This window comes from Terrapene carolina, unplaced genomic scaffold, assembly GCF_002925995.2.
Source record: "Terrapene carolina triunguis isolate 2854851 unplaced genomic scaffold, T_m_triunguis-2.0 Scaffold66, whole genome shotgun sequence".
NCBI classification, from domain to species: domain Eukaryota; kingdom Metazoa; phylum Chordata; order Testudines; family Emydidae; genus Terrapene; species Terrapene triunguis.
The window spans coordinates 3,447,871-3,464,974 of record NW_020664417.1 but is presented as its reverse complement, the minus strand read 5'-3'; the positions used below and the strand labels follow the sequence as shown (position 1 = coordinate 3,464,974).

At 40.3% G+C, this 17,104-nt stretch overlaps 1 protein-coding gene across 3 annotated transcripts in view; it reads left to right on the top strand.

The window, feature by feature from the left end:
* Positions 1-320: 320 nt before the first annotated feature.
* The window catches only part of PDE5A (phosphodiesterase 5A), a 100,178-nt gene continuing 83,394 nt past the window's right edge, over positions 321-17,104 (top strand). For 2 of the 3 annotated variants that reach the window (XM_026647799.2, XM_026647798.2), the window contains exon 1: positions 321-567. In XM_026647799.2, coding sequence (XP_026503584.1) covers positions 464-567 — 104 coding nt within the window. In that variant the 5' untranslated portion in view covers positions 321-463. Of the gene's footprint in view, positions 568-1,833; positions 2,054-17,104 lie in introns of those variants that run through there. The other variant, XM_026647801.2, reaches the window with a different exon arrangement.

Below are 17,104 nucleotides of genomic sequence, written 5' to 3'. Positions count from 1 at the left end.
GCGCTTCCCCCACCCCTAGCAGAGTGCTGCTGTAAAGCCAGGTCCCTCGCGCCTTTGCCCCCGTTTGAAGCAGGGTAATCCCCTGCACGAGGAGGTAGAGGAGCAGCCGCAGCGAGATATTTTGCGGCCAGCAGCTGCTGGGGGTGCTGGCGCTGCGGGACAGGGCCGGGGCTGGAGTCGCGGCGGAGCTGGCTGGCTGCCCGCCGCCTGCCCCGGGCAAACACCTGGGAGCAGGAGAGAGGCAGAGCGCTGGGGGGGTGGGGCCGGGTGGGGCGCTGGCTGAGCGCCAGGGTCCAAGCTCTGCGCGGAGGAGGAGGAGGGTCTCCTGAGCTCTCCTGTCTCTGATTAGACAAGAGGCCGTAGGGGAGGGGGTGAAATCAACAACAACAAGCCGAGCGCGGCGGCGGTGGCAGTCCAGAGGCGGCGGGCCAGGGAGCGGGGACGGCAGCAAGCGGCTCGGACCATGGAGCCCAGCTGCCTGCCCCCGCCGCAGCAGGAAGCGGCAGAAGCCTGGCTGGATGATCACTGGGACTTTACCCGCTCTTACTTTGTTAGGAAAGCTACAAGGTAAGAGCAGCGGGGGGCGAGGCGAGGCGGCAGAGCCCCCTTCCCCGCATCCGAGCCCTCGGATTTCCCCGGCGCTGCCTCTTTTACAAGCACCTTCCCCTCCACTGCTCCCCTCCCGACAGCTGCCAAAACTGAAACCAACACACAGCCGCTCTGTTCCGCTGCCACCCAAGTTCACAGGCAAACGCTTCCCGGGGTTTTGCTCCGCAGCGGGCTCTGCCTGCCCGGCCTGGCCCCCAGCAGAGCCGCGCTGCGCATAGTTGCAGGGGGTGCTGGGGCTGCTGCACCCGAAGTGCTTTTCAGTCTGTGCAGGGTTTGCAGTTTGCTTCGGTGGCTCTCAGCGCCCCACGCTACGCGCTGCCCCAGCGCCCCGGGCGCTGCGAGGCTCTGAGCCACGGAGCAGTGGGGACTTGTCATGCAGTGCAAGGGGAGATTGACGGTTCTGGAACCCCTAGGCCTGACCAGGGACTAGGGCTCGCTCTGTAAACCTACATCGTTCACTTCGCACGAGTAGCCATGGGGACATCCTCCTCCTCCCCCGCAGAAATAGGCCGGGGCCCCTGCTAACGTCTAACCCCGCTTTTGGGGGGTTGTGTCACTTGTTAATGGCCACACAAGGCGCTGCGCTCCGGGCTCCGCACAGCGGGCCGGTTTTGACATCTCAGCCGCGGGCGGCGGCCGCGTGTCTGCCGCGGACAGCAAGGCGAGGCGGGAGAGGTGTAAGTGCCAAGTGGGTTGAGGCGCCTGGAACGGCTGGTCGTGAGCTGTCTTTGCGCTGCGTTTGGGGAGCGAGCGAGGGCGGGGCGGGGCTGGGGGTGTCTCTCCAGTTAGGGGAGTCTGGCTGGGAGAGGGGAGCAAGGAGTCGGGACCTGGGGGTGCTTCTGCAGTTGGGGAGGGAAGTAGGGGCTAAAGGGAGTGGCGCTGTGTAGCTGGAGGAAGGGGGGGGCATGGCGCAGCATTTGGGGGGGACCAAAGTCTGGACACGTGGGGGTGAGGGGATCTGCGGCCGGAGGGGTTCTGCAGGATGAGCATAGGGAGCGGTGGGGACTGAGGGGAGCTGCAGCAGTTAAGGAAGGCGGTGGGGATTCAGGGGGGCGGGTGATGCTGGATGGTGTCGGGGAGGTGGTGTCTCCACGTGGACGAGCGCAGCGTGGGGAAGCGTCCGGGGAGGGGATTGATTAGGGGTGTCTCTTGGAGGAGCACAGCCGGGTGCAGGCGAGGGAGAGAAGTTCCCAGTGAGGCTTTGACGCTGCAGGGAGCTCTCGGCAGGGATATTCCCCGCCAGGGGGCAGCGCTGCGCTGCACACCGCAAGAAGCAGCCCGGGGACAGCGCCAGTGCTAAGAAGTTTTCCTATGAACTATTATTGGAGGGTGGCTTGGAGTTAATTTATTTATTTATTGCAAAGATTTAGTGTAGAGATCAGAGGCCCTCGTCTGAGCTGACGCCCCTCTGGCTTGTCATGTTGCCGTTTGGAGATAAGACGAGGTATATCTGCTCATCATTGTCACTGACACCTCAGCGGTGGGATTGCGGTTGAAAGGGAGTAAATGCAACTATTTTTAGAAGTGGAGTCGGGTTTCCAGTTTGAATATTTTCCTATAAACCAAGCCGTGGGGATGCAGAGTGCAGGCGGTCTGCAGCTCCCACGGCATATCGGAGTGCAGGGCTGGTTAGTAAATTGTGTAATTCGGTCCTTTGAGTGCACGCACCATCTTTGCGGATTCACTCTTGTTCCTGAGCTGCTTGCACCATCTGCTATCGCTGCTGATTTACTTACCTCCCAAGTCACTTAAGAGGAATGGATGGGTTCTGAATGAGTTTTGCTGCTGCCCCTCTCTGCATGGGATGGGGCGGTAAGAAGAGAGATCCCCATTAATTATTGACTTGCAGCGAGCGAGAAGGCTTCAGGGGTCAGTCACCTGCTTCCCTGTTACCATCTGTGCGAGATCCCTTCTCCTCCCCTCCTGCTGCTTTCATAGCAGACAGGCTGTCAGATTCATCTCTCTGGAAAACAGCAATAAAAATTTGCTATCTTAAAAAAAAACACCCTAAAAATAAGTTAAATAGCTTTAAGAAAAGTAAGAGCTGGATGGGGATAATTGGCATGTGTGGTTAACCTTTATATTTTTACAGAATACTGGTGTATGGTATATGAGTGAAGGATAGTTTGTTTATCCATGAAAAATAGGGTGGTAGTATTTTAACCAGCTTTGAGAAGTAGCATTTTATCAGGTCAGCTTGCCACACTTCCTTTGGAAACTGGAAGTAGCACTGAACAAATACAAATGCTAATTAATAGTAACCATTATGTCGATTTGTTTCCCCCATGGAGTAGGTTGGCTAGTCTTTTTTTTTAACACTCAGAAACAGTTGTATTTTTGTAAAGGTCTGAAAAAGGCAGTGGTTCACAAAATACAAATTAATCAGGTACCTGTGACTAACTGAAATACCCATACATTTTTATAAGATTTCTACAGAAAACTGTCAGCTTCAAATGCTTGTTTGGCAACTATCCTGTTGTTGTTTTTTTTATAGCAATTGAGAGGTGACATTATTTTCAGAACTGTCTGCCAGTCTGACTTAAGTGTAACAGCTTTGTTTTGAACTTATTTTATAAGTAGGAGTCTATACAAAGAAAAGGCAAGTTTTCAATTATTTGATGGCCTATCTGGTTTTCTTTGTATACTCTCAAATTATGCTTCATAAACCTTTAAGAGTTTGAAGCAATCAGTGTATTTAGTAAAAACAACGATGAGGCCGGTGGCACCTTAAAGACTAATAGATTTATTTGGGCATAAGCTTTCGTGGGTAAAAAACCCACTTCTTCAGATGCATGGAGTGAAAATTACAGTGTATTTAGTAAAAGGTATAATTGTCTATATTGTGGAGTTATTTTGGAATATGGCTTGATAGAGAACCCTGAATTTGATTCCATGTTTTGTTATTTTTTTTTAAATTGCATAGTTTGTGCTACAGTAATAATTACATTGAACAGAGGTGATTGCAGTTTACTTTTTATGTTTTGATTGCTTAATGTTGTACTTGTTCTGTCTGGTAAATGGGATTTCTCTGAGAGAGTTTTTAACCTGTACTTTTAAAATCTAATTTAGTTCTGCACTTTTTAGTTTGTTTCATCAGTTTATATATATATATATATATACACACACACCTTGAATTAATTTGGTAACTCATGGAATAGGCACATCATGTTTTAGTCTGAATTCATATTGCTATTGTATAATTGTATAATTGTATTGTATAATTAACTTTATTTTGCTAAAGGCATCAGAGCTTTTCTGTTACATTTTCAAATATGAATACAAATGAGCAGAAACAGAATTGAGCTCCATCGTTTGTTGCAAGGTTAAGAATCAAAACTGAGAATAAACATTGAGTGTGTGATTCAAAACCCAATCATTGTAACTCTTTCCATTGATTTCAATGGGCTTTGGATTGGGATCTTATTGAGCAAGTATCTTTTTTCAATATTAAAATCAATTATACAAAATATTCCTCTCTCCCTTCATGGATTAATTTGTGCAATTCCTTACTCATAGAGTAATCCCACTGACTTCAATAGGAGTACTCACATGAGTAAATAAAAAAAGAAAGAAAAGATTAGTTTAGGTGGTTTTATCCCAAGTATTTTATAAATTTAGTGCCACAGTATCATACATATTCTGTAAAATACAGGTGATATTTGTCTATTTTGTATAGCTCACATCATCATTAATGGATTTCTGTGTATGGTTTATGGAGAGACCACATTTCCTAGAAAGCAACACTTTAAAATAAAATATATATTTCAGTTAATTTATAATTATTTGTAATCTACACAGCTATGGAAGCATTGCTAGTCAGTATTCTGGGCCCATGTCAGTATGGGCTGCAAGACTGGACCACCTGTGTGTTAAAGTTGCATAGCATTGTTATTCTTTTTATAAAAGTTAATTGTATAACAACAGTTTAAACCTTATATCCGTTATGGCTACAAGCTATGGATCTAATCCTGCAAGATGCTGAACATCTCCTGAAGGCTGCTCAGCACTTTTTAGAAGGTGCTCAGTGTAGGCCGTATTACTTCTGTTCCACAGTTCGTACTGATTTGGTGGATGAATGAATTCTGTGATGCAATATGTTCTGATATGAAAGTGTACAACCTAGGCCTGATCCTACAAAAATTTATTCAAATTTGAAGCTTTTATCGACATACTCATTTCCATTGACTACATGGGAGTAAGGACTACTCACTTGATAATGGTTTATACTATCAGGTACCCACAGGTATTTTATTACTTTTTGTTTTGTACAAGGCTATCTGGGAAGTGTGTAAATAAACATTATTAAATGTGAGTTTTGATGATATCTCTGATCAAGATGCAGAACAATGGTTCAAATTTGTCCCTGGCACACTTAATGAAGTTACACTGGGGCAAATATGGCTTCGTTTATTTAGGCCTGTTTAATTTTGGCTTACTCAGATACAAAATTTTTAGTGGTAATAGTTCATACTGTACATCTGTTGGTTTGTTGTACCACTTCTTCAAGTTCCTATTTCCTACTAAAATTAAGCTATTTCTTTTTTTAAGCATTCCCCTACTAAAATTAATCTTCCTTTGTGATGTTTTTCCCTTTCAAAATTTTAGAATTTTATTTGTAAAAGTGGCTTTTTCAGAAAGCGGAGGAAATGGTTTTCAAATTTAATTTAATTTGTCTCATTCTTGTACAGCATATGGACTTTATTTTAGAATCTATCTTGATTACCCATACTATTATTGTAGCCTTTTCATAATCAATGTTAAAATCATTCTTCAAATGTTATTAAACATGGTGTTTTGAATGGTGTACAAGTTTGATTGGTATATTGGACTAACCTTGCATTCCTTGTTCTTACCAACTTCTGTTACAGTTGGGGTGAGTCTGTTATCAGTATCAGATTACTGATGGTATACTTTTTGTATTACTTTTGTAAAAATATTATCCAGGCAGTTTGTCACACCACTTTCATCCCCCAAGCTTCGCCCTTACTTAAAGCTCTCTTCAAGAAACCAGTATACTAGTGTATACAATATTTCTGGTTTCCTTTATTGTTCCTCTTAAAAATACTGGTGTGACTTTCTCTTAGTACCTTTCGTGCTCACAGACAAATTCACTGTTCACTGCTGATTCACTCAGCTCAGGGGAAAATTGTGTTCCAGCTATAGGCAGCTTTCTAAATGTATGGTATGATAGATAAAAATTATTAAGCTAAGCTTTGCTTTTGTCCTAGTGAAAATAAGGCTCTTTGCTATAACTATCTTGGGTTATTATAACACAGGTTGACTATATCCATGATATGTGAAAGGGCAAGCATAGTTTATTTCTCTTAATGACAGCTCCAAGTATTCCATTTGGGCTGGTTTCTCAGTTCAGAGGTCTTCAGTCTCCATCTTCAGGGAGATATTGGAAAATGTCTTTCATCTTGAGCCATCTATTTAGTGTTTTAGCTTTATAAGCTTATATTAGTTATAGTTCTTGGGTGTTGTCTCATAGTATTATTCATAGCAATATGCCTATGCTTAGTTTGTTTCTATATTAGAGGAAGTTTATGCATTTTTATAATAAGTGTACAGAAGTTCAGACTATCAAACAGATTCTGAATGTGTGTTTTGGAGAGTTATTTTTGAATAATCAAATTTGAAAATACTTTGGTAATCCCCTCTGAAAAAAATGAATCCTAAAAATATAGAACATTTTTACAGGAATGAGTCAAATCAATCCCTGGTGTAACCTTGTTGACATTAGTCATGTTACACCATTCTGGCCACAGTATATTTTCTCCCATTTGCACATTTTGTTCACGTCATACATATTTACAGAGTTTTGACTGAGAAAGGAGTGGAGGAGGATAGGGGGTTTTTCTGTAAAAACCATGAAATGTGTTTCCTTTTAAAACTAATTTTCTTGAAATCCTTTTCCTCTAAGTAGCCCACACATTCTTAAACCCTTTTCTCAGGAACCTCAGCTCCCCAAAGAAATGTATACACTGTGCATTAAGACCACTGCAAAAATTTAAGGCCCAAATCCAACAAATGCATAGGCATGTGTGGAAAGTTACTCATATGAGTCAAGTTACATATATAGGCAAGTAAGTTACACTTGTGCCTACTTATTTGCAAGAAAGGGGTCTAAAAGGAGAAGGTCAATGCAGCTGCAAAACTTCCTATGAATTCAGAGAAAGCAGGGTCGACAGGCTTTCTCCCCCACACACCTTTTGTACAAAATGATTCTGCAGTGCAGGTGCAGGCAGTTCCCTCTTGGACTTTATTGGGAGCTTTGTGTGCATCAGGATGAGAGGATCAGACCCTAACTTTTTGGTACAAGAAAATAAAGTGTGGGGAGGGGAGTATAAATTCCATTTCAAGGAGGTGGGAAGGTGTGATGGATAGTCAGAGAATCTTTACCATTGGGTTAGTATTTCTTAGCCATAGGAATTCACAAACATTTTGGCTACTGGCGTCTATTGAAGAATCCTCCCAGATTTCAGCTACTGATCATGAATGAAGTTCACTCCCTGTGCAGCAGGCTAGCACAAGGCTATATACTACTTAAATTTCACTTAAGTCTGATTTTGAAGCTTAAGTGGGATTTAAGTGGTGCATAGACATTGTGCTGGCCCTCTGAACAGGGGTGAAATTTAAACTGTTCATCAGAATGTCTTCAGGCCAAAGAGTGCATGTTCATGTTTTCATAGTGTATTTGCATGTTTTTGAATGTTTGTCTAAAGGTGAATTGGGTGGAGAATGTAGGATCCAGGTCAAGTACTACAAACAATGCAGCTCAACCTCCTACAACGTTTCCTGAGTCAGACTAATACTGTACAATCTATTTTCATTTTGAACATTAAATTAAAGAAAATGTATTTTCTTTGTCATAGACAAATATAATTACCAAAGTCACACAATGTAAGTCTCCCTCTTCTTTACTGTCCAAGAAACATAAATAAATTTACATGGAATAATTTGTGATTTATATGAATTGCTCAAAAAACAGCATTAGATGCAAAAGACTCTATTTACAGAGTGCCAAAAAAAACCCTTGTTCAAATGGCCCTTGTGAGTAATTCAATGGTTGTCATTTCACGTTAGGCCTGGCACCAGCCACAAAATATATTTACTTAGTAAAAAAAAAATATTTTCCCATTTATTTATGTGCTAAGGGTGAATTCACCCCTGTACAGAGGGCCAGCCCAAAGCCTCTGCACCACTTAAATCCTACTTAAGTCCTATTTTGGGAATTTAAGTGGGACTTTAGTAGTACATAGCGGTGAATTTCACCTTTAGGGCTTAAACCTTTTTCCACTAGAATCAATGGCAAAACTGCTATTGGCTTCATAGGAGAGTGAATGGGTCCCATAGTTATTTTGAGGCTGGGGCAAGAAACAAACATATTAGCAGGAAAAATAAAATATCTCATTTATTATTTAAAACCTTGACCTTTGTATCGCTGTAGTTTTGCTGTGCCTTTTTTGTATTGTGAATGGAAAAACCCTTCTAGGGCCAGATTGCTGTTTTTGAAAAGAAAACAAAAAAGGTTGGGCCTACAGTTTAGTTGTAAAAGATGACTTGTAAATAGCCAAGAATAATAATTTATCATAAGGACATGCACTTTTTGGTATTCTCACTTCAACCAGCTAATCAAATTGTGTGTCCTATTTGAAAAAAACACCAACATGAGGCAAGATTTAAATTATTGTATAACACTGAAAAATCATTAATTTCAGCTCTAACAAGAATACTGTATCTGAATCAGGAGCCAGAGTTCTTCATTTACATTTATACTTGGCAAAGAACATGTTTAATTTGAAGACCATGAGTTGTCCCATTCATTACTCACATGTTTAAAGTTAAGCATGTGCATAGGAACTTTGCTGATTTGGGCCCATAAATGGACACTATCATCTTTAAAATCACACTTCTATCTTAAAAAAAAAAGTTTGCTTACTGTTGTTACAAGTAACACATCAAGGGATTAGAACAAAATAGTTTTCTATGTGTTTTCAGTTATGTGCATTTGACAGCACTTTGTATATTGTTGTTTTTCATTATTTCCACTATGTAGTCATACAATTTCTCCTGTTTGTTTACGTCTTTCACAAAGCAAGAGGAGAGAGGAAAACATTTAAAAAAATGTGTGAAAATGGGAAAACCTCAACTCTTGGCAAGGGATCACGGGGCAGGTTTAGTACCAGAAACAACCTTAAACTGTTTTGTTAAAAATCAACTAGATTTCAAGTTGACGATGATCCTTGAAATTATTTCCACATCTAAATTACATCAAAAAACTGAAAAGAAAATTGTTGACGTCTAGTGGTTATTCTAAGAAAAGCACATTGATAAAGACTAATTATTAGGCCTATCTTGAAAAACTGTTGACTTCAACAGCAGTAGGATCAGGCTCTAAAAATTAATGCAACTGAATGTTGGCATTCTATACCAGATGAATTCAGGCGTGAGTGCCTTTCTTCTAAGGATCTCAAAGTGCTTTATAGATGTTAAGGCGATCACTTTGTGACCCTTATTGACACAGGTAGTATCACTGCTAATGTGAGGAAGGCAATCCTAATTTCTCCTTAACTCATTAAATATCACCATAGGTTTTTTTGGGGTAGGTAAGGATAATATCTGTTTTGCAGATGGGTAAAATGAAATGCATGGTGGTGAAGTCACTTATCTAAGGTCACAGTGCATTAGTTGCATAAGAGCAGTTAGTGGGGAGCAGTATCGTCTGTGGGATTTAACACTTGACCAGGAGTCAGGAGAGCTCAGCTCTACTCTCAGATCTCCCCCTGGCCTGCTGTGTGACCTGGGACAAGTCACTTCTCCTCTGTGCCTGTTTTCCCTTCCACCCACTTTCTGTCCTTGTCTATTTAACTTGTAAGCTTTTTATACAAATAATAAATAACAAGAGCTGGGGTTATGTAGCTCTGTACAAAGGAACATCTGTATACTTAAGGATATGTTTTTCCCCAAATATTTTATTCTCCATTTTCAAAAGTAATAACCCTCATTCCCCCTCTGCCCCCAAAATCCTCTCAAAAGGTTTTCTGTTGGAAGAAGTCACCTGGCAAATTCAGTTCTCACCATACTCTAACATTCAACGTCTTATAATGAGAGGGAGGAGTGGATGTGACTAAATGCAAATGACTGTAAAAATAGCCATCACCTATTCCCATTCATGAACTTTGGGCTCAATTATGGTTGCCACAGTGCAGGCTCACTGGAAGAAAAGGATGCAGGCAGGCAGTAAGGAGGGCGTGTGGCTGTAGCTGCACACCAAGCAATGTTTAAAGGGCTACGCTGGGGTGAGAGCATATTACAGTTTTGAAAGGGTGAACAGGCTTCTTGCAGCACCTGGATATTAGTATTTGCTCCTGTTTTATACAAACCTAATCTCTACTGTCACTGCTGCAACTTCTCCCTCACAGCAGTTCTCTGGCCCTAAGAACCTTAGGGCCAAATCCTGCAAATACCTATGCCTATTGAAGACTACTTGTGTGAATTAGGAGTGTTTGCAGGATTGACCCTTAATTTGGTCCTTTTCACATCCCATTTGTCTCATAAATAGTGATTTCTCATTTATTTCCACTAATCTCTCTTGTAGTTCAATAGGTGTCTGGTACTGATAGACCTTACTTATATGGCTTATTGTATGCTGAGAAAATAATTGTTATACTTGTCATGGTTAAATGGAAATTGGTACTGAAAAAGCAAAAACAAGTCAAGTCAATCCTCTGATTGATTTTTAAAATAGATTAAAATGACTATGTTTTGCATTTCATCCAAATGAAACATTAGTTCTTCAACCCATGCATATAGCTGTGTGAGAAAACGGAGCTGAATAATTTCCTTATAAGAAGTGTTACTCAGAACAGGTCAATAAAATTGTTGTTATTCCAGCTGAATTTAAACAACTTTACTGTTGCCTAAATTCTGCAAATGCCTAATCAGTTTAAAGTATAAGAACATGTTTTAGGAGAGCTATAGCTATAGGATTTTGTTCTTGTCTTAATCTACACAATTTCGTAAAAAACCCACACACTAACCTGTTAGCAGGTTACTAGACCACCATCAAAGAGACATTTAGGGGGAAGATATATGTTTTTCTAATTATACAGTTCTACAGTCAAGCTAACAGAATGTATAATGCATAGTCTTGTTCCATTTCAAAGTGCTTTACAAACATAGAGTCTAATAGTGCAAACTCTCTTTCCAATGAGGAGAAAGTCCTTATTCCAAGGCAGTGGGACTACTTGGTTGATACAGGTCTTACACAGTCAGGTTCTAAATCCTCCCACCACCCCTGTGAAGCAGGTAGATAAGTTTTGAAATCCCTGCTTTACAGATGGAGAAGATGAAATGGAAAGATAGAATCACTCTAGGGCCATGGAGTCAGAGCTGGGTTTAGAGGTTTTCGTTGTTTGTTTGTAATTGTTATTACATTGGTAAACCTGTGCTATGGCACTTTACAGACAAATAAAGTGGCAGGTCTCTTCTCTGAAAAAACAAGTCCATGCTGTAACCAGTACACTGTGCACCTGATTCTCCACTGTCTTACATTTTATAGTCACTTACACCTGTGCAAATTGAGTGTGAAACACTACCAGGACAGAATGATACCATTTTACTCTTCTTTTCATCACATGTAAATGATCACAGAGATGCAAGGCAGTAGAAAATCAGGCTCCGTGTGCCTCTTCTAATAAACTGTGGTCGTTCAGTAGGTGGGTACAAATTTATCATAGACTTACAAATGTTAAGTATGTGAGTACATTTGGCTGATTAATGAGCAGGTTAGGAAGGTTATTCCATCTTGTTCTTTGCTTGTATAAATGCGTTTACATTTGATTTTACAGTATTTCTAACCCCAAATGTTCAAAAATTATGAGTCAGGTTCCACACAATCTGAGACTGGATTAAAAATCATGAGTTTTTCACATAATGATAAATGGGTTGTTTAGTTGCCTTCTAGTTTCTGAGCCTTCAGGGTGCACTCAAATCACATTTTCAAGCTTTCTTTGCAACCAGAAGGGCTAGAAGCTTATTTTTGTTAATGAAAGCAGAGGTTTTCAGGTAATTGCTTATCTCCAGAGCTAAGGCTTAAAGAAAAACACCAAATATCGCAAGTCTCATGCTGAAATCACAAGAGTCGGGAACACTGATTTTAATCCAGGGATGCTCATGGAGTCTTCTTATACAACTATTTATTTAATAATCACCTGTTTATTTCTTCAGGGGATATTTTTGGCCACTTCCATGATTTTTTTTCCCTCTAAAAAATTTCCCTTTCCTCCTTCGATCAAGAGAATGATTAGATGTTGGCTTCTTATTTTGTCTCTTACTCAAACAGCTTGCAGCGTGAATTTGCTGACATGCCTCTTGAAAAGTATGATTTCATGTATTTCTATTGTACAAAGTTTCCCCGCCCACATTTTAATATTATCTGTGGAAGCTCAGCATATTAAGTGCTATAAAGAAGTCCTTGTTAAAATCAGAGTTATGATAATATATTAATCATTCTTCCTGTTGATGTAGTTTTTCATATGAAAGTATCATTTCATAAGCCATTTGGGTGAAACCAGATCTCTTTTTCAAAGAGAAATTATGATGACACTGTAATGAAGACAGATAATTGAGAATGCTTATTAATATATTAAATAAACCCTGAATTTACTTCCTAATAATTTTTTAAAATAATTAACCATAACCCTCTCTTTCACAGCAATTGTGGAATCATTTATTGGTCATTCTATTGCATTTTATTATCTAACATCATTTTCCAGTAATCAGACTTGTTTAATATTCATGGGTGCTTTGTAATAGATGTTGATATACACAATAATAGTTATTATTATTATTATTTCACCCAAAAGTGTGCTAGGCACTTCACAGAAGAAGTGGAAACACGTGGGATGAAATCCTGAACTCAATGGGAACACTCCCATTGACTTTAATGGGGCCAGCATTTCATCCAAGTTACCTACCCAAAAGAGCATGTAGTCTAAGGCCCTGATTCTGCAAAAGACTTACAATTGTGCTTAACTGTATGGACCGTTAGTCCCATTGACCTTGACAGGATTATCTCACAGTGTGTGAATAATAAGCACATGTGTAAATCTTTGTAAGATCAGGACCAAAATACTGCAATTGGGAGCCCAAAGATCAGATTCTACTTTCAGTTATCATAGAAGGTTGGAAGGGACATCACGAGGTCATCTAGTCCAACCCCCAACTAAATCCCCAAATAAGGAATGAACTCATAATCCTGGGTTTAGCAGGCCAGTGCTCAAACCACTGAGCTATCCCTCCCCTCCGAACAGAAGGCTTCTAGCAGAGCAGGGAATTGAACTCAGATCTTCAAGTCCCAGGCTAGTGCTATAACCACTGGACTCTCCGTCTGCACTATGGTGTGATTAAGAGCAAAAATTGGTCCAGCAGTTCTGTTAGATCATTTTAACCAACCACTGCCCTGAGGGAAAAAAATATTCTCTCATATATGACCCTGAAATCCTTACTGATTATTATAGTCTGCAGTAACATCACTCCTTTTCCTGGACAAGTATTCACTACATAGAATCACCACATTTTAAATCTATCCTCATTCAGTGAATCAGTTTTTAACACCACATCTGTGTACTTGTTAGTCCCAGTCAAGACTTCAAGTCATATGTCAGTGCTCAAATCTTCACAAGGGAAGACAAATATGCTTCTTTTTCAGGTTATGGCTTACCGTAATATCTATTGTTTTGAAGTATAGTTGAAATAAAAGACTTTAGAGACTAATCAATCCCTTTAGCTTTGCTTTGCCAATCATTTTCAGCAGCCCCTTACTGCTTTGTATTTTACAATGCTGTGGAAACCATCCTTTAAATAAGGAATATATGTATACAGAGCTGTTATTCATATCTAATATATGGAAATACTTGTAACTAGAGCTGGTTGAATAATTTTTTGGGAAACTTTTTCCATCTAAAGGGTTTCTTAGGTCCAGGACGGAATATTGTGGGAAAGAGTCCCACCCCAGAATAGCCATGGATGGTCTCTTGGTTCTCTCGTATTTGTTCATAAAAATGTTCAAAACGTCTTGTTTTCATTCTGATGTGGAACAAAACCATGTTCTGAAACCTCAAAATGTTTTGAGGAACAGAATTCTTGTTTTCCAGCCAACCTTACTTGTAACAGATCACTAACCAACTAACAGGATTCACTGTGCTTCTCAGTCCGCTGCACCTTTGAAATTTGCTACGCTCATTCTATGGTATGCCGAGTAAAGAAAAAAATCCCAAATTTGAAATATGACCTCTGACTTTTCCATCATAGGCTACCAAAAGATCAGGCATTTTTACTGGGTTTCAACTGTTCAGGTGCCCACACGTTATGTGATTTGCAAAAATTATATTAATTTATTCTATGATCTGGTCATATACAGTATGATGCTTCCACTTTAGAAAAATTTTTAGAAAAAAATTTCACCATAATAGAGGCCGAACTTCAATGTATACCCCAAATTAAGAAACACAGTAAAAGAACTAAAAAAGAGCCACCGTGGTTTAACAACCATGTAAAAAAAGCAGTGAGAGATAAAAAGACTTCCTTTAAAAAGTGGAAGTCAAATCCTAGTGAGGCAAATAGAAAGGAGCATAAACACTGCCAAATTAAGTGCAAGAATGTAATAAGAAAAGCCAAAGAGGAGTTTGAAGAATGGCTAGCCAAAAACTCCAAAGGTAATAACAAAATGTTTTTTAAGTACATCAGAAGCAGGAAGCCTGCTAAACAACCAGTGGGGCCCCTTGATGATCGAGATACAAAAGGAGCGCTTAAAGACGATAAAGTCATTGCGGAGAAACTAAATGGATTCTTTGCTTCAGTCTTCACAGCTGAAGATGTTAGGGAGATTCCCAAACCTGAGCCGGCTTTTGTAGGTGACAAATCTGAGGAACTGTCACAGATTGAAGTGTCACTAGAGGAAGTTTTGGAATTAATTGATAAACTTAACATTAACAAGTCACTGGGACCAGATGGCATTCACCCAAGAGTTCTGAAAGAACTCAAATGTGAAGTTGCGGAACTATTAACTAAGGTTTGTAACCTGTCCTTTAAATCGGCTTCTGTACCCAATGACTGGAAGTTAGCTAATGTAGCACCAATATTTAAAAAGGGCTCTAGAGGTGATCCCGGCAATTACAGACCAGTAAGTCTAACGTCGGTACCGGGCAAATTAGTCGAAACAATAGTTAAGAATAAAATTGTCAGACACATAGAAAAACATGAACTGTTGAGCAATAGTCAACATGGTTTCTGTAAAGGGAAATCGTGTCTTACTAATCTATTAGAGTTCTTTGAAGGGGTCAACAAACATGTGAACAAGGGGGATCCAGTGGACATAGTGTACTTAGATTTCCGGAAAGCCTTTGACAAGGTCCCTCACCAAAGGCTCTTACGTAAATTAAGCTGTCATGGGATAAAAGGGAAGGTCCTTTCATGGATTGAGAACTGGTTAAAAGACAGGGAACAAAGGGTAGGAATTAATGGTAAATTCTCAGAATGGAGAGGGGTAACTAGTGGTGTTCCCCAAGGGTCAGTCCTCGGACCAATCCTATTCAACTTATTCATAAATGATCTGGAGAAAGGGGTAAACAGTGAGGTGGCAAAGTTTGCAGATGATACTAAACTGCTCAAGATAGTTAAGACCAAAGCAGACTGTGACGAACTTCAAAAAGCTCTCACAAAACTAAGTGATTGGGCAACAAAATGGCAAATGAAATTTAATGTGAATAAATGTAAAGTAATGCACATTGGAAAAAATAATCCCAACTATACATACAATATGATGTGGGCTAATTTAGCTACAACAAGTCAGGAAAAAGATCTTGGAGTCATCGTGGATAGTTCTCTGAAGATGTCCACGCAGTGTGCAGAGGCGGTCAAAAAAGCAAACAGGATGTTAGGAATCATTAAAATGGGGATAGAGAATAAGACTGAGAATATATTATTATTGCCCTTATATAAATCGATGGTACGCCCACATCTCGAATACTGCGAACAGATGTGGTCTCCTCATCTCAAAAAAGATATACTGGCACTAGAAAAGGTTCAGAAAAGGGCAACTAAAATGATTAGGGGTTTGGAACGGGTCCCATATGAGGAGAGATTAAAGAGGCTAGGACTCTTCAGCTTGGAAAAGAGGAGACTAAGGGGGGATATGATAGAAGTATATAAAATCATGAGTGATGTGGAAAAAGTGGATAAGGAAAAGTTATTTACTTAGTCCCATAATACAAGAACTAGGGGTCACCAAATGAAATTAATAGGCAGCAGGTTTAAAACAAATAAAAGGAAGTTCTTCTTCACGCAGTGCACAGTCAACTTGTGGAACTCCTTGCCTGAGCAGGTTGTGAAGGCTAGGACTATAACAGCATTTAAAAGAGAACGGGGATAAATTCATGGTGGTTAAGTCCATTAATGGCTATTAGCCAGGATGGGTAAGGAACTGTGTCCCTAGCCTCTGTTTGTCAGAGGATGGAGATGGATGGCAGGAGAGAGATCACTTGATCATTGCCTGTTAGGTCCACTCCCTCTGGGGCACCTGGCATTGGCCACTGTCGGTAGACAGGATACTGGGCTAGATGGACCTTTGGTCTGACCCGTTACGGCCGTTCTTATGTTCTTATGATGATCAGCTGAGATTACAAAATTCTATGTTTCAGATTTTAGCCAAGAAAATGTCACTACATGTTTATTGGGTACATAAGAAAAATTACTTTAATTTCAGAGATGATGCATGTTTTCATAAGTAAAGGGGTCGGGTGACTGTCTTACTGTGTACATACCTTGGGGATCCACTAAAGACAAAGGACAGCCATGTTCTGGCCTTCCTGATGACCCTTCCATTAAAATGATAACTGTAAATAGTGTCACCACATTTAAAAGTCAGAGCTTGCAAAGGGCAAGAAATGCACCACAATCACAGACTCTGATTGCCACATCTGCCTAAAGTATATACTGCACTCAACTTGAGGTAAATACATTTTTTCAAGAATCTTTTTGAACCAGCTCCTCTTTATAATATTATGGACCTTGTTTGGTAATCCTCTTGTATGTAACTCTCGTTCATTACAAGAGTGGAAAAATCATTCAAGAGGAGCTATCTCAAGGCCGAGTCCTGCAACCTGGGAGTTTAGGTGCTCGGTTCCTTGCAGGATTGGGCCTTTGTGCAGTAATTCTGTTCTGAAAATCTTCATGTTATCTATTCCAAGTTTTCATTGCTGTCTCTCAGTCCAGTACCCCAAGTTCTCTTTCCAGAATTCTGTTTGTTCTGTCATATCTTCAGTTTCCAAGGAAGTTTCCCACTATAATCTGGCACATTGGCAGTCATTGCTGTACCATCTGTATGGGATAAAGTTCTGTACAAACTGGACCTTGTAATACTGTTACTGAATTACAAAAGCAGGGTTTTTTTTAGAAACAGAGACACTCTATAATGTGCCAACAGCTTAGT